The sequence below is a fragment of the Malaya genurostris genome, chromosome 2 (genome assembly GCF_030247185.1).
Source record: "Malaya genurostris strain Urasoe2022 chromosome 2, Malgen_1.1, whole genome shotgun sequence".
Lineage (NCBI taxonomy): Eukaryota > Metazoa > Arthropoda > Insecta > Diptera > Culicidae > Malaya > Malaya genurostris.
In genome coordinates this window covers 220,902,632-220,920,823 of record NC_080571.1, presented here as the reverse complement: position 1 = coordinate 220,920,823, position 18,192 = coordinate 220,902,632, and the positions used below count along the sequence as shown (strand labels likewise).

The 18,192-nt window shown below is 36.7% G+C and overlaps 2 protein-coding genes across 2 annotated transcripts in view; one reads left to right on the top strand and one right to left on the bottom strand.

Annotated features, from left to right (window-relative positions):
• Nucleotides 1-18,192, bottom strand: part of LOC131427685 (serine-rich adhesin for platelets-like) — a 460,655-nt gene that overhangs the window by 150,346 nt on the left and 292,117 nt on the right. The gene's annotated exons all lie outside the window — the stretch shown is intronic.
• LOC131427686 (uncharacterized) lies at nt 10,670-12,258 on the top strand. Its single transcript, XM_058591095.1, has 3 exons — nt 10,670-11,527; nt 11,587-11,771; nt 11,842-12,258. The coding sequence occupies exons 1-3, from the start codon at nt 10,685-10,687 to the stop codon at nt 12,005-12,007; spliced, it is 1,194 nt and encodes a 397-aa protein (XP_058447078.1). The 5' UTR covers nt 10,670-10,684; the 3' UTR covers nt 12,008-12,258.

The following is an 18,192-nucleotide window of genomic DNA, read 5'->3' as shown; positions in this document are numbered from 1 at the left end:
ATTGATCGTAGTGCTACCGTACGAGTTGGAAATCTACTCTCCGAATCCATCAAGGTGTTCCACAAGGGAGCCATCTTGGACTATTTTTATTTCGTTCTATTTGTTATTGGTCTATGCAGTGAATTGTCGTCATTTAAAGTAATGTATGTAGATGGTCTTAAACCCTATTGTATCATCACAAGTCATTTTCTTATGTTGTTCTCAACAAATAGACAAAAACAAACAACAAACATGGTCAGGTTCTGCGCGAATGACTTCATAACTAAAATTTGCAATCTGAGATAGGTAGCAATCCCGATTAGCAAAACTTTAGTAGAATTTAGCCTACCGCGAACAGGATTAACATGGATGGTAAATTTTGGCTAGTATTTTCAAAATACCTTTGTTACGAAAATGATTCGGACAATCCTAAATTTCCTAATGATCTAAAAAGATTCTAAAAACTAAAAAACGCATTCTAAACAAGAAATAATGAAAATCTATTGAGAGTGTATTATGACGAATTCACCTCATTTTGTCATTATTTTCACACGGTTGAATTTAGTTTCAAATATCGCAGTGCTTACTCTAATCAATGATCCGTGGTTATTTAATTGTAATTTCAAAAAAATCTAATAATTGAGCAACCATCTCAATCTTTGGTTGCGGTTAGTTTGGTTATATGTAGCAGTTAAATTCCTAACGAAACCAAATCTTGCTCCACCCTTTAAAACCGACCCTGTCTCCAACAAATCGAAACACTTCAGCATAATATCCTTCCGTCAATTATGTATCTTCCCCGTGCGGGCTGAAAGTGCCGCTTATCAGAAATGATTATTCATACAGGATGCGGCTGGGAGCAGGTTTAGCAAATTTCCTAATCGCGTACCGTATTCAACAGACGAGCACATGAGACAAAGACAAAAATGCCGGCACCGGAACCGGGGAGGAGCAGAAGAATATCCGAATAAGAAAAACGCTAAATGGAGCATGTGAATTTTTCCTCATACATATCACATAATATCTGAGCCGCTTCAGCGAATCGGTAATTTGTTGAGCGTAAGTGGAATTCACATTAGGGCGGTGAACCGTCCTTCCAAAAGGAGAAAAAAACGGAAACATTTTGCTTTCTTGAATCCAATGCGTTCATGAAGGGAATCCTTCGAGATGGTGCATAAGGATAGATGACATTACAAAATAGTTGGGCGGAACCAAGTCAAAGTGGAATGCTAAATCCGAGAATTATTTTTTTCGATTCGAGTAATTTTTGTTCGAAAAATCTTTCAGAATCTACGTACGAATTGGTAATTGAACTCATGTAGACTGAGTGAATTCACTTCCCAATTTAAAAAAAAATTCTATTCAATTCAAACACGAACTCTTCAAGTTTTATGCATTGAAGTAACTGTCATTAATCGTTTTATATCTATTCAACTTATATCACTGTTCGAATGAATAAATTTATGTCTTCTCCGTCTGAAAACTGTTTCCAATTCGAAACGAATTTCGGTTGCAACGAAGAGAACTCGTAGCTGTTTTTTTTCCACAAATATTCTTTTCTCTTGCAAACGCTATTTCACAGTACAACCCAAACTTTGAACCACTCTAACGCACGTGTGTTCTCTATTTCTACAACAGGCAGACAGAAGCAGATGTGCAAATTGAAGAGGTTTCGTAAAATAGGAAGATTATCTTTTTTTTTCTTCGTGCCACGAAAAGTGTAGCATAAAAGCCACTTGCGCTGTTATATTAGACCTAGGGAGGTGTCTGTCAGGATTGTACTTTTTTCTCCGAAGCATTCGCAGAGAAGTACAATCGACAAGGTTCAAGGAGTCACCTGTGAGATGATACTCCTAGGCGAGCGATTACACGCTCGGCTAGTTTCATACATGGAAAATTCAATTGAAGTTGAATATTGTCCTCCTCTTATTTTTTTTTCAACTTGTCACAAGTCACATGCTGCTGTTCTCACTCCGGGGCTTATCTGGCACGTGATCATCTGCAAAACAACGTGCTCAAAATATAAAAGTTCGCTCAGAAACCCTCTGTTTTTGTCGGATATTTATCGTTCGTCACTCAACATTGATTCTTCAACTGCGATAAAGGGTACTGAAACTGTTACGCCATATGAAACCATAAAACTTGGAGTGCCCATCACTTGGACCAGATTTTCTAACAAATAATCAGCAAAAATGCGCGGTGGAAATGCATTAAATCAGCGTATGATTCGGTCGTAAAATATTCAAATCAGGAGCGCTAGCAATAATTTATCCGCATCCATTTTCGTTTCGACATCAGCGGCACGCATACAGAACCGGACCGTTCGATTGTTCGCCAACCAACGACCCAGTTCGGTCGGTTCGGAAAGTCCATTGTTGCAATCTTTTCACCACCCAGTGTGTCAGTATCTTTGGCAGAATAGCACATCAATACTGCGACAAAAGCTTCGGTACTGGGCTTCAGCCTGGGTGGCAATAAAGACCAGTGAGGTTATAAATACTGATTCGGCTGTGATTGATGGCAAACGATAAAGCGAGGAAGGTAATGCGCTCTCAAACATTTACTGGGCAAATAATGCATCGCCGTACCACACTAGCAACAAAGTTTTCCGAGAATATTTCCGTCGAATATGATCAGTATCTAACGAGGAAAACAGATTGGAAAATTGACATGCAAATGTAAAACCGCGAAAATGTTACTCGAACCCATAGTTAACTCCTAACCGGAGAAATTGTTTTACCAATTATACTATCCTGCATATGAAAACACATGAAGAGATAGCCCAAATAATTAGAGGAAAGCAAGCATGCTTCGCTTACAGAAAAATTACACTACTAAACTCTCTGTGTGAGCACATAAAATTCACAAACAAGAAAAAAATTGATAAGGAGTGTATCGAAAATAAGCTATCCACAAATTTTTCTTTCAAATTATGATAAAAAACGATATTTTATTTAAACTAAAAATTGATTCTTTATTGTACGAGGTTAAACTTGAGCATAATGAAAACCGGATGAAATTTAAGTTGTTCCTTCACGAATTTTCGAACTTTTGATTGAACGCTCTTCATCAATTGCCGGACAAGTATTGCATCGCATTTTTCGGACGATCGAGCCCAAATTTTTTTGAACCAGCCTTACCAGTCTTCTTGAGTACCCTCTTCACGATTGCCCAGTAACGATCGATGGGTCGAAGCTGAGAGCAATTTGGTGGATTGATATTTTTCTCAACGATATTTATACCCTTTTCCGCAAGCCAATTGAGAATGGTTTTAGCATAGTGAGCCGACGCTAAATCCGGCCAAAACAATGGAGGTGTACTATGCTTCTTATATAAAGGCAGCAATGTCTTTCGGAGACACTCAGATCGATAGATTTCTGCATTTATAGCTCCGGTAGTGTGAAAAATGGTTGACTTCAAACCACAGGATCATATTGCTTGCCATACCAGTACCTTCCGACCGAATTTATCCACTTGAATCGACTTGTCCGCAACGCTCACATCCTCCTCAACGACGAAAATAAAATATTGTTGACCTGGAAGGGTTTTCGAGTCTTCCTTTACATAAGTCTCATCGTCCATCAAAACGCATGCATCCGGACACTGCAAAAGACCCGAATACAATTTCCGGGCCCTTGTTGCTGCTCGCTTCTTCTGTTCTATACTTTGTTTCGAGATTTTCTGCTTCTTGTAGGTCTTCAGGTGATTTCGCCTCTTGATACGCTGGATCATTGCGACACTCGTTCCTGCTTTTTTGGCCAAATCACGTGTTGACATTGATTTGTTCTTCATGATTAGAGATTCCACTTTCTTCTCCAGTTTCGGGTTGAAAGAACCGGGTTTTCTGCCTCTTCCTGGTAGCAAATCCAAAGAATAGTGTTCCCCAAAATTATTAATGATGGTTTTAACACTGGCATGATGAATTCCAAACCGCTTCGCCAATTTTCGCAATATCCTTCTTACTTAGCCATGTGTCCAGAACCTTAGTTTTCACTTCCTTTTCAATAAGCGACATTTTGAAAATGCAGAATTTCATCCGCACAAACAAGTAAGCAAACTTCTGAGCATAAAAAACCATCACAAATGTATGTGGATAGCTTATTCCCGATACACTCCTTATTAACTTCTGAAATGGGCTAAACTTTCGTAAATTAAAAATGGCGTTAACTTAACACACGAAGAATATAATTGAAAAAATGAAAATGAAATAAAACCTGTCTTAAAATCTTTTCCAATTGCACAAAATAACTAAAAAAGTAATCAATTTCCATCCCGAACGCATCTCAAAAAATAACATTGGAAACTGGAACCAATTTTTTATTGAAGCCCATATATCTCAAGGGGCTGTCCATAAAAGACGTCACGCTTTTTTTGACGATTTTTGACTCCCCCTCCCCTCTTTGTCACAAATTGTCACAGAAGTAAAGACCCCCCACCCTCCCTATGTCACATGTCACGAATTCAAAATAAATAAAATTCATCTCAATACATTCTCAATGTGTATGACAAACCATACAAATATGAGAGAAAAATCGATTTATTACATGCTGTCATTAGATTAAAAAATATCCCTAAAACTACAAAATCATCGAAAATATTTTATTAATATCAATTATATAAATTAACAAAAGTATTTGGTTGGAATTGATGAAACATTTGAATCATCTGTTTTACTCCTCCTAGGTGTACACAGATATATTATTGTTTTAGGTAAAGAATAATATTTCCTTAGTGTAGCATACAGGGGTGAGAAAATAAAGATCAAAACCTCATCAAAACGAGATCCCTGCCGGAGAATCTTTTCATGATCAGTTGATTAGTGAATTTTAAATCACATCGATCAATATCGGTACTGATCTTCCGTCACACAATGGGTAGTGATTTTGAGCTATAATGATTCTTGATTTATGTAAGTTCAATCATTGGATGATTCGATAAGCTTTGATGTTGGTGGAGGAAAATCACATATGATCAAGATAAGACACGACATGATCTACGTCTGAAATCGTTGATCTCCCGCCCTTTTTCAAATGGAGTACAATTGATTAAACTGCATCAGAATCAGATAAGAGAAATTCTTATGATATACTATTATTAATGCTAGAAAATCAAATTACTGAAAAAATTGTCAGTGCATAATTTAAGTTAAACCGTTGAAGGCATATTTTTCTTTTTTACTCTTATTAGGAAAAATTTATTAACTTTGCTAATTTACTCGCTCCTCCGTGCACTTTTGCTGATCACAACAGAAATGATTTCCTGCATCATTCATTTCCGAATTTACAAGAAGAAGCTTTTACATCAACAAATACACGTTTTCCTATAGAATGTAAACGTTTATTGTGGAGATTTTTTCAGGAAATAGGGCAAAACAGTAATATAATTAAGTATTTCAAAAATGCGCTCATTGAAAATATTGGACGTCACATTCCAAAAACCTCCTCCCCTTCCCCCTGTCACAAAAGGTCACGTTTTGTGAAACACCCCCCTCCCCTTTGCGGCGTGACGTCTTTTATGGACAGCCCCCAATCTGAAACTGACCATGACTGTGAATACTTTTCGTTAAGACCCAAATATTCTAATCCCATCTCTGTAAACTGTGAATTAGAAAATATCATTTCGTCCGTTTTGAAAAAAATTAGACCCCTTGAAATGACCCAAACCTGACGGAATAACACCTATATTCTAACAAAAAATGTTACAGAACATATTACACACTTCGTCCTGGCCTTTAGTCAGTTGATGATAATTTGCTGGGGTGGCCAGGATGCTTAGCTGCAAGCAACCAAGCGGGTCCACAGATTGCGGATAGTGGAACGGCTTCCAGATATGGAGGCTAGCTGCGATACCAGTCCCGGACAAGCAGCGGGGGATGGATAGGATGTGACGGTTTCATGCAGCTGGCAACTGTAGCAGCGTCCCGAAATGTCACAAGCATCCGTACACCTCCTTCACAAGGCGAGTAGACGCCGCCTTAAAAGCGTCAGCCAATCAAAACCCCATTGCAATGCGAGCGTCTGTTTTCCATGTTAGGGACGGCTCAAACAGCGTCTGCCTGGTATCCGAAAATGCTGCCATCTTTGCCATTATTTGATTTTTCATATGTCATATTCAAACGATTATGTTGCCAAAAACGAACCGTGCTAAAATCGGTCCGAGGTTAAATGTCATGAAAAAGAATGTTGTACATAGTCTTTTTGGTACATAGAAACAATTGTATGTAACAGTATAAAAATCGTGTTTCTCCTAGCTCCCAAGCATTGCTTTGTCGTACAGCGCTCAAAACTCCTACTAAGTACTGGAATAAGGGGAAAAGTCGCTTACACAAAAATATCGATATCTCCATTAAAAATGGAGGGATTTTGACAATCTATGGCTTGTTGGATAGCTATTACCGTGCGAAATTTAAGTCTAAAATGATATTATATTTTCAAGATCAATTGTGACAGATATTGTCAAAAAAACTGAAAATTATAACTAAAATTAAAGTAAACATCTCGATCTCTTTGTTGACAACACACATACACATACACACACACACGGATATTTGCTCAGTTCGTCGAGTTGAATCGTTTGGTATATGACCCTCCAGGCCTCGAAAAAAATTTCTAAAGTTTGAGCGAATTCTATACATTTTTTTTTATTTATAAAAAAGGTAAAACTATAAATCCCTAGGCTTTGTATGATGAGCTACAGGGCGCGTACCCCGCTTTGGCGGATGGTGGTGGGAGTCAATTTATACTTCGTTTTGACAAAGTCGGCCCATACCGAGATCGATCGTTCGCTTATAAATGCAAAAGATGAAAATTATTATGTTGTCTGGATCGATCACGGAGTGGACAGGACTAATAATGCTTGAAATTGACAATAGGTCATTAGGTGGTTTCGAGCATTCTTATGCCTGGAATTGGTCACCAATTTGAATTATCTTGATCCGGTTGGGATGAATATTAATATATCATATTCGTCCTGAACTCGGTGAATTTAATTCAAAAAGGAGGACTAGTGTTATCAGGAATAGGAATAAATTGACATCTTATGAACCATTAAGGAACTCTCAAACCTTTCCGATCCGGTTCGGTATCGGTACTAGTGTTTACAAGTAGCAATAACGGCGAAACTGATTGATCAGGTGTAAATACAAATCGGGAATGGTTTGAATGTACTTAGATTTCTCCAACTTGGACACAAATGTCACCTTCTAACTAAGAATGTGAGATGTGTGTTTCTGGAAGAGAACGGTTCACGTGGACCATTTCATACAATCACACCTAGTATTTCTTCACGAAATACATGTAGTTCTTGTTTCCTGGATGCGTACTCAACACTAGAAGGCCCAGTATAGACCTAAATTGCTCAAAAGCAGTCAAAATGATTGAAAGAGATAAAGTCAATAATAAAAACTGTGACAGAATAAATAAAAGCTAGTAAAGTGTGCCTTAGTGCATATATCGTTAAATAAAGAATTAAAAACTACAAGGATCAGCCCCATGGGGTTGTTCGAGCCGTTCATGTGGAACAAGGCAACCAAAATTTCCAATGATTGACATTTTCAATTAATCGTCCCATTTTTGAATCCGCAAATGCACGAGAGTCTGCTTAGATTGATCTTTATTAGGAACCAACACCGAACACGCGAACCCAGAATATAGACTCTATTTATCGTGATTGGTATTTGTTTCGTAGCCGACGAAATTACATCAATAGCCCAAATGTATACAATTAAATGTTTTTACATGATTGCGATACGGATATCGATATTTAAGCTTCTCTTCACCAAGCTTGTGTTCAAGTTTTGTATGCAAGCAGTTATTTTTATAGCGTTTCTCTACCATTACTACCATTCTGCGATTTCGGTTGAAGCGATAAAATATTTCTCATTATCAATCGAGTTCATCTTATATAAATTAGAAATTGGTCTTATGCACTCAAAATTTACCCTGGGGTAGTTGTCAATTTCTCAGGCGAAACGACATAACATGGGATTTCATCCAATCTTGCATGACACAATATCAGAGCATACCAATAAAAGCTTCAAATCGTTTATGGCACTTTTTATCTTGCTGTGTAGCAACAACCTACCTCTAGCAAGCTACGCATAAGAAACGTTAGCTATAATTTCGCTTCTATTTGTAGATTCGCGTGCTTCCAACAGCTTTGCTTTTGCTTCGATTGACCAATCAGAGCGCTGTTTCCCCTTTGATATATCGCTTACTCCTTCAAAACCGTCGACTATGGCAGGGAAATCCGGTATGCCGGAGATTTTTTGCAGCCAAAATAGGACACTGCTAGCTATTAATCAACATTTCAATGATATAAAATTAAAAATACATGGCTATGAACATTCAAATCAATACGTAGAAATATTTCCAATTAAATGGTGACATAATATTAATAATTGATACAAAATTGACTGAGCTGTAATTGTTCAAAACCTGACCACATTTCTACGTGTATTTTTCTTGAGTTTCTATATAGAAAACAAAAATGTGTTCCACATTAAAAGTTCACACAATTTTAAGCAATCCTTCCATTGTTTACATATTGTGACTTTCCTGGGCAATCTAGTGTTAAATGCACATCCTTACATTATATAATTTAACAAGCTTACTAACACCTGATTTTATTTTATTTTATTTTATTTTCTCAACGAAAACCGAGCCAGTTGAAATAAAGGATAATCATCGAAGATTTAAGACTAAGGAAAAGACCCTAGAATGCTCTCAAGAAAATGAGGAAGAGTGGGTATTTTATATAATTACCTTACTTTTGGTAAGTAAAACGCAATACGATTTTTACTATCACGTTTATTATTATTTTTATTATTATTATTTTTATAATAATTATTATTATTATTATTATAATTATTATTATTATTATTATTACTATTATAATTATTATTATTGTTATTATTATTATTATTATTATTATTATTATTATTATTATTATTATTATTATTATTATTATTATTATTATTATTATTATTATTATTATTATTATTTTTATTATTATTATTATTATTATTATAATTATTATTATTATTATTATTATTATTATTATTATTGTAATTATTAATATTATTAATCTTATTATTATTCCTTTGGTCTTGATAATCTATTAGCTTGTGATATTAGCTGGTTTCTCCGGTATAGTAAAAAGCAATGCAATGGGGCAAAAGGAAACGTGACGTAACATTGACAAAGATAGAAACAATCAGAATAGATTAGATTGGATAGGGTTAGTAGACCAAACATATCTACATTGATTTAGGAACTTTAAACTAATAATTGTAAGTACCGCTTCAGACATAAAAGACTATATAGGAAAGCATGGCCAAGACCGAAGCGGATACAATGCGAAATTTTGCAAAGTTTCATCGACGAGCACATTTAAGACACAGAAGCAGTTGGTAGGATGACAAAATACCAATACGATACAGACGCACGACTCCATGATTGATTAGTTACAGGGTGAAGCAACACTTCCTGCCCAAGTGACAAACTCTCTGGTGAACTAGCAATAGAAGATATTCGTATCTTTCGTTGCAAATTGATAACCGTGAAGGAATCTGTCGCTTGGATTACATGCTGGAGGAAACCTATCAATGATAGGCCGGTTTCCTCCTTCGTTACTAGTGTTCATTTGGGCACCATAGCCTAGTTCGTCCGGTATGAAAAGTGCGGATCGTTGTAACCACACCCCTCGGCCAGAGTAGCCCATAAAGGGAAAAAAAGGTAAAACTATAAATATATATGGGAATAGTTATGAAAAAATCTGAAACGTGCGAAATTTACTAAGCCGCTTCAATATGAATAGAATAATCATTTGGCCAGCCTTCCCCGAGCGTACTGTAACTTTTTGAAAAATTTGTTCAGTAATAAAAAGTTATATGTAAGAATAAACAAAATACAATGTTAAACTGTATTGAGACCGCAGAACCACCTAAATAAAATTGTTTAGCGGTGAATCCAGATTATGGTCCCGTACAACTGCCTTTGAATTGTGCTAAGGAATGCGACATGTCAAAAACATCTAAATGGGCTCCACAAGTTGATTGAAGGCATTCAAAACTGGCTTCGAGAAAATTTGGTCACAATGTTCTGTTCCGGAGACATGTCGCATGCCTTGTTACAATTCAAATGCAGTTCTCCGGGACCGAAATCCGGACACGGAATAAACAATTTTAGGTGGTTCTGCGATCTCAATACAGTTTTACATTGTAGTTTGTTTATTCTAACATATAATTTTTTATTCCTGGACACGTTTTTATATTTTCTTCAAAAATGTTTTTTCTGGAGTCCAGTACCCTCGGGGAAGGTTGGCCAAATGATTATTCTATTCATATTGAAGCGGTTTAGTAAATTTTGAACATTTCAGATTTTTTCATAACTGTTCCCATATATTTATAGTATTTTAGATCGAATTCCTCAAATGGCAGACCCGACTTACCCCAACGCTATCTGGAATAACTCCGATATTTTTGAACCATATCAACGCCGTTATACACAGAATAAAATTAAGGAATACTCGGTACACTAAACGTATCGAAATCAGTCAATTTTTAGAGAAGTTATAAAGTTCAGAAAAAAAATCGATGAAAATCTCAACCCGAGCGTTCGATTGTTAAGCAGGATTGCAAAAAAGGCATTCGCTATCCAAGCAAGCCCAGTATCGCTTACCAACAACAGGAGATTAGATTGCAGTCATGTTTCGAAAAGTTGTTACTTCAAAAATTGACTCCGGGATTACGCAAAAATCTAAAACAAGGTCGAACATTCTTCAACCATCGGAGCGACCGAAGAGTGCCAGTCTCTGTGACAAACAACGCTCGACTCGAACGCCACAGCAGCGTCCTTGGTCTTCCAGTGTATTGTTGGAGAAAAAATCGAACACTGCCCTCCAGCCAATTCACGTCCTTGGTCATCGGCCAGCATATTTGAAGAAAACGAAATCGGTTCCGGTGAACAATGACAATGGCACAATGGCGAACGACGCAGAGCGTCTTCCCAGCATAAAAGGCGAAAATCCCCCAAAGTCGATCCCGAATGAGCTTGGCCGTCCGGCCAATATTGACAGACAGACAACTTTTGTACGCCAGGAGAATTTTCCGCCGGACGACGAATCACCGATGAGTATGGCCATGAACAAACAGAACTTTAGTTGCCAAGTTCCAGATCGGAAAAATATTGAACCGAACAGTACCGATCACAAAGATGCAATACACGAAATTCATAACCTGAAGGCGGAAATCTCGCGTCTAAACCGAATGATTGCAGGCGATCAGAATGCACTCCAGCAACGGGATAAAAGGATCAAAGAATTGGAAAATTCCATGTACGATGTACGAGTCGAACTGATCAGGCTGGGTGCCGAAAAGGATAATCTAGAACAACAAGTTCAAGTACTTAACGAACGTTTGGAAGCAACGAGTGGCTTAGAAGAACTGGAAGACAAAATTTGCCGCATGGCTTTAGAAATGGAAAGGCTGAAAAGTGAAAATGAAACTTTCCGAAAACATCAATGCCATCTTGAATACGGTTTTAGTGAGGTAGTTGATATGCATTTCATTAACCTAACCCTACATTAACTTAAGCGATTATGCGATAGGTTGAAGAAGATTCGACAATTCCGGATGAATTGCCGGGTTGTGCGTTGGAGGAAGACAGAGGAAGAAATCCTATGATGGTGGAGCGATTGAACCGAAAGTTGGACAAATATCGAGTATCGCGTTCTAAATTGAGATACGTATTGGGACAGCTGATGGTCGAAAATCAACGAATGCGATCTATCATGTGAGTAAAAACATTTGTTTCAGAATCATTTTAATGACAAAACTTTACGTTTCACGACATTATGCACTAGTGAGAACCGGCCTCCGATTATAGACAATCCTTACGAAGGTGAACACCATTTGATTTCGAACGAGTTCGACGGAATTATCATCAACCGATTTATTTTTCACGAGCAGCTGAGAAGTCACAAAAGATCTAAGCAAAGTTCTATTGCAGTGAAAAAATATGAAGCATAACAGGAAAATCACAAGGGAAAAGATTCGCCCAAATTGTTGATGATTGTCTTACTTTTTGTGAATGTTTTTCGTATTGCTATTCAATATGAGTGGAATTGTATATCTCCAATTGAGAGCTATTTGATAGTAAGCGATCAGTAATATCTCAATCAAACTCTCTCGTATATTTTTCAATACATCGAGAATGTTTCGAAAAAATAAAATACGCGAGTTTTTATGCGGTTTTTAGGCGGACTTTTTTTCGCGGATTTTCGAAGCCAGGTTGTTTAAGCAAACTGCCGAAGTTATGTGGTTTTTTATCACGCTGTTTTCCGAAGTTACGCGGTTTTTTTACGCAAATTTTCAAAGTTATTCTGTGGATATCAAGTGAAGCGAATGTAGGTCCTTATTACGGAAGTCACTTCAGAGACAAAAGTAATAACTTGGATAATCTTGATGTCATTATGAACATCACGCCACCAAAATTCTATTGAAAAAAATAGTTTTTTCCACCACAGTGATCACTTCACTATGCGTGATACTGGTAATAGGTAAAATCAAGTGAAGTGACATGTAAGTGAAATGAATGTGAAAGTGGAAGTGAGAACGGTAATAAATGCCTAAGTGTCACAATCACTTCACTTGGTTTTAACCATGTAGTGATACCGGTAATAAGAGCCAGAAATGCATGAAACATCGGGATGTGGTGTTATCCGTTTTTATTTAAAATATCTTTCTGATTTTTTTAGATTGCACCATGTTTGAATGTTTGATGCATTTCTAAGACATTTGGCATCAAAAAAAATTTCTTTAGTTTTGCGTGTTTTAAACGCGGATTGCCGAAGTACAAGCAATGACCAAGCAGAGTGCGGAAGAAGAAGGTAGCTTCAACTGTGCTAAACGATTCCACTGCTCACTCGTTGGACTAGTGACCACATGAAGAAATTCGTGTATGAACAGCCGACGATGAAGAACGAGCAATATTCTCTCTTTTCTTCACCCACTAATGTAGAAGAGAATGAGCAACTAATAATACTTCTACCCTGAGGTCTCTTTTTATCGCGTGAAAAACTGAAGAAAAAATATTTGTCGATGAAAAATTTTTCGAAATGTATGAAACGTCCAGATCTGGTATAATCTCAAAAAGAGCTTTCTTGAAAAAATCAAATTTGAGACCGCGTAACCAAAGATAAACTCAAAAAGGTTGGACCAGTAATCATGAACCAGTGAACTTAGTAATAGTGTAATTTTATTGACCTTTTGCTAATAAGCGTCGATGATCATGGAAAACGACGCACAGTGGGTCGAATCAATAAAAACGTGGACATAAATCAGTAGCAGCCAAACCGTTCTTTTAATGCATATAGTTGCTTTTAAGAAATTATTTACAAATATATACCGCGTAATTTTATTCTATCCCGAATTGTTCATGGCCTACTTTGACAAAAAATATAACCATAACTTCTGTTTTCTGAAGAGATAGAATTTTTTTTTCTTTTATAAAGTTTTAGAACTATTGGAAATAATTTACTTTATCAACTATACGAAAAGTCTAGGTCGCACCGTTTCGGATATACAAAGCGTTTTTATGGCAACCCCCTTAAAATCAGTTTTTTGTTCATAACTTGTTTCGAGTTATTTTTTTTATGCATACTTTGTTTGGAATAATTGAAGAAAATAAAAAATCTCATATTTTTGTTGAAGGTAGCGCATAGGTTTGTTGTTTCTTGGCAAAGTTATACAACATTTTACCTTTTCTACCTATGATAAAACCTTACACCGAAGCGAAATATGCAACTTTATGCAGCTGATTTTTACCAAATTTATAGGAAAAGATACAATATTATAAACAAAATTCTAAGTGGAACTCGATGGAATTTTTTTAGGTCTTTTTAAAGTTAGTGTTAGTTATTGAATTATGACAACCCCCTTAATACTAGTTTTCTAATCATAATTTGTTTCAAGTTATTTTTTTATACATACTTTTTTTGGAATAATTGTAGAAAATAAAAAATCCCATTATTTTGTAGAAGGTAATGCATTGGTCTATTCTTATCTGGAAAATTTACATCATTTTATCTATTTTTTCCTAAGAAACCTTGTACTGAAGCGAAATATGCAACTTAATGCAGCAAACTTTTACAATACTCATAGGAAAATATAGTCCAAATCAAATTTATTTTTCAATGAAAATATCCTGAGTACTATTCGTGTGACTCATTTTCACTATGGTCATGCTGAAACCATGAATGGTTAAGAAACGGAGGGCGTCACGCGTCTGTTATTTCTGTAACTCACTTTTGCAGTGAGCGTAGAGATGAGCAATTCTTTCCTAAGCTATTCCAGTGAATCGAATCTTTAAAATGAGCTGACAGCTCACAGCTCTTCTTCGTTAGCTCTTAAAAGTCAGTTAAAGTCCAGTGAACAGACTTTTGACCGCCTTTTTCCAGTTTTGGACCACTGTGCAACGATAAAATACCTTGGCAATAATACAGGTTTGGAAGGCAGTAAATATAAGGAGTGTATCGAATATAAGCTATCCACAAATTTTTCTTTCAAATTAGGATAGAAAACGAAATTTTATTCAAACTAAAATTTGATCCTTTATTGTACGAGGTTAAACTTGAGCATAATGAAAACCGGATGAAATTTAAGTTATTCATTCACAAATTTTCGAACTTTTGATCGAACGTTCTTCATCAAGTTCCGGACAAGTGTGGCATCGCATTTTTTGGACGCTTGAGTCCATTTTTTTCAACTCCTGCGTGTTCCCAGCTGCCTTATCAGTCTTCTTGAAGACCCTCTTCACGATTGCACAGTAACGATCGATGGGTCGAAGCTGAGGGAAATTTGGTGGATTGATATTTTTCTCAACGAAATTTATACCCTTTTCCGCAAGTCAATTGAGAGTGGTTTTGGTATAATGAGCCGACGCTAAATCCTACCAAAACAGTGGAGGTGTACTATGCTTCTTATATATAGGCAGCAATCTCTTCCAGAGACATTCAGATCGATAGATTTCTGCATTTAAAGTTCCGATAGTGTAAAAAAAGGTTGACTTCAAACTACAGGAACATATCAGTACCTTTCGACCGAATTTCTCCACTTGAATCGACCTGTCCGCATCGCTCACATCCTCCCCAACGACGATAGTAAAGTACTGTGGACTTGGAAGGGTTTTGAGTCCTCGCATTGACATTGATTTGTTCTTCATGATTAGAGGTATCACTTTCTGGTCCAGTTTTGGGTTGGAAGAACCGGGTTTTCTGCCTCTTCCTGGTAGCTGGTCCAATGAATAGTGTTCCTCAAACTTATTAATTATGGTTTTAACACTGGCGTGATGAATTCTAAACCTCTTCGCCAATTTTCGCATAGTAATACCCTTCTCACTTAGTCATGTGTCCAGGACATTAATTTTCACTACCTTTTCAATACGCGACATTTTGAAAACGCAGAATTTCAACCGCACAAACAAGTAAACAAACGAAAGCTGACAGCCAAACGCACAGCATGCTGTGATCTGAGCATAAAATATCATCACAAATACACTCTTCATGTAGGGGAGAGTGTTCGTTTACCGGCACCCTTTCATTTTAAGCCTATAACTTCTGACTAAGTGCACATTAGGCCATTTCAAAAAAGGTGTTCGGTTACTGCCAACTAAGAAATTTCGCTAAAAATGGAAAAATATATGTAAAGACTGCAATTATTCAAAGAAAAAACAGAATTATTCTGAGTCGTTTTGGATAAAAGTCTTTATTGTTTTCGCCCTGGCTCTCTTGGCCGATGATTTGGATGGTGGCACCTTTGGTGTTGATTTGGCCGGTCTTCCACCGGCTTTGCGGCATTGAATACATTACTGCATTTATTGACTTCTTATCTACTAGGAAACGTTTAATGGCTTTAATCAGTGCACAATTTTTAACGATATGTCGAAAAAAAATGAGATGTCGGTAACCGAAATCGGTAGACATTTTGAAAATTACGAAAATAAACATTGGTTGTGAAAATTTTGATAGCATCCGGCAATAATTCATGAAATAGATCGAAGCAAAAAGTACAAGCATCTGTTTGCTTTGGTATTCGGCACAAAAATAACTTGCTGCTATTACACACATTGTACATGACATTTAGTGGAATGACGCTATCTGCTTTCTGTCAAAAGTGACGGTGGGGTGCCGCACAAAATATTTTGTTATTTCTATTAACTGTAATGCCCCGTAAGATTAGAAAATAAATTAGATTCTTAGTTATAATCCTAATTGATTTTTACTTTCATATAATAATTGAACTTATACTGACAGTAGGGGCGTACCGAGTTGGCGGTACGCATAAGACGCTGGTCTTACAAGCCAGTTGTCGTATGCTCGAGCCCCGACCTGGAAGGATTTTTAGTGTCAGTAGGATCCATAGTACTAGCCATGCAATGATTCTGTACACTAAGAATCGACTGCGAAGTCTGTTGAAACAGAAAGGCCAAATTCCACAAAAGGAATGTAATGTCAGGACTTTGCTAGGGGCGTACCGAGAAAATTTGGCGCCCGGGGCAGAATAAAAGATTCGCCGTTGGTTTAGTGAGCAAAAAAACAAGGCTGAACTCCATCTCCGGAAAGCTAACTTGGGCAAAAACAGGTTCCAAGGATTACTTTACCTCGCCCCTAATATTGTTGCTCACGGGGCGTATGCCCCCTTCGCTCCGCCTAGATACACCACTGAACCGATTTCATCGAGGGGCCTTATTCAAATGATATATAAGAAATCGCAGACCACCCTATCTTGAGTTTATCTTTGGCGTTGCTTCGGAAATCCGCGTAGAAAAAAAAAGCAAAACGGAAGAAATTTTTTTGATGCCGAATGTCTTAGAAATGCATGAAACGTCCAGATCTGGGGTAATCTAACCGGAAAAAATCGATAATTTTAGTGTCTGAGAGTAGAAAACTGCGTAACTTCGGAAATCCGCATAAATATAGCCGCTTAATAAAAAACGCATAAAAAACCGCGTAAAAAAGACACCTCAGTATATACGTTTACCTTACAAGTGCAGAAGAGTTTTGAACTGTTCTAATTTTTCTAATTTCTAATAACTCCAGAAGTTGACTCACTAACTTTTCACAGATATGGTTTGAGCGATTTTCTTAAACTTAGATTCAAATAAAAGATCTTATGCAGTCATACCGAATTTTGTTCCGATCAGGCTACCGGTTCCGCATTCACAAAATGATGAGTGTTTGAAATTTGAAACCGTCCTAAACGGAACATTTCTATTTTATTATATTAGAATTAAATCCAACAGATACATTGGCATATACTTATTACTGTCAATTGTAACTAACCCTATTGCTAACCTTAGTGCTGTAGGAACTGTAAAGTTAGTTTGGAAATATTTTTTTCACGGCGAAGACAGATGACAATCCAGCACGTGAGAACATCGATTGAATAGGTGACATATTTTTCTAGTAATTGTCATAGCCATGATAAGTGCGAGTAGATGGAATTCTCAGAAATGGAAGATATTTGTGATTAAGTGAATATCGGACGGACGGAATTTAGGTATAGAGCGAGAAGACTAGTGTTTGTCATCTGATGAACAAAGTAATTGTTTGGATATAAGGTACCGGTCGTGAGGTGGCTAGGATTTAGATCATTGCTCGATGTACGCATACCAACTCGATGCTGTTGTACACAGATAAAAATATTTTGTGAATTTACATCTATTTTCATGCACATATTTGGAGCAGGTAATTAAACATAAAATTAGTATGCAATTCTGTACGTTTCAATAGAATTTAATCGCAAAATAAGCGTTAATTGAATGATACAGTTATATTAATTGAAAATTCAATGCAATCCAATTCAGTTTTGCATCGATTAAGGTTTTCAATCAAAATTTCGATTCAACCCATGTCTATTCCATGTTACTATTGATTTACATCTCGTGTAAATTTCATTATTTCTTTCTGTGTAGAACTATGTCTATTACAGTTCAATGTGGCGGAAACGGTAAACGCGCATGCTGTGAGTTTCTGATTCATTTAGCTTCTTCAATATTTGTTTCCAGTCAGTCATTGCAAAAATGAAAAATACATATTTTAAATTACACGAAATATCTGAAAATGAAGGCTGGATGATCTTCAACGACGGGTCAATATTCATCAAAATAGCGGGTCAAAACGCACGATAGCAACTTTGCCTCGTTGCATCATCAA

What these genes read in the sequence shown, in the direction of transcription:
- LOC131427686 (XM_058591095.1), top strand. Translation starts at nt 10,685, where the DNA reads ATGTTTCGAAAAGTTGTTACTTCAAAAATTGACTCCGGGATTACGCAA. An exon ending in TTGAATACGGTTTTAGTGAG is followed by an intron (nt 11,528 to 11,586) that starts GTAGTTGATATG and finishes ATTATGCGATAG; the next exon opens with GTTGAAGAAGATTCGACAAT. An exon ending in CAACGAATGCGATCTATCAT is followed by an intron (nt 11,772 to 11,841) that starts GTGAGTAAAAAC and finishes ATTATGCACTAG; the next exon opens with TGAGAACCGGCCTCCGATTA.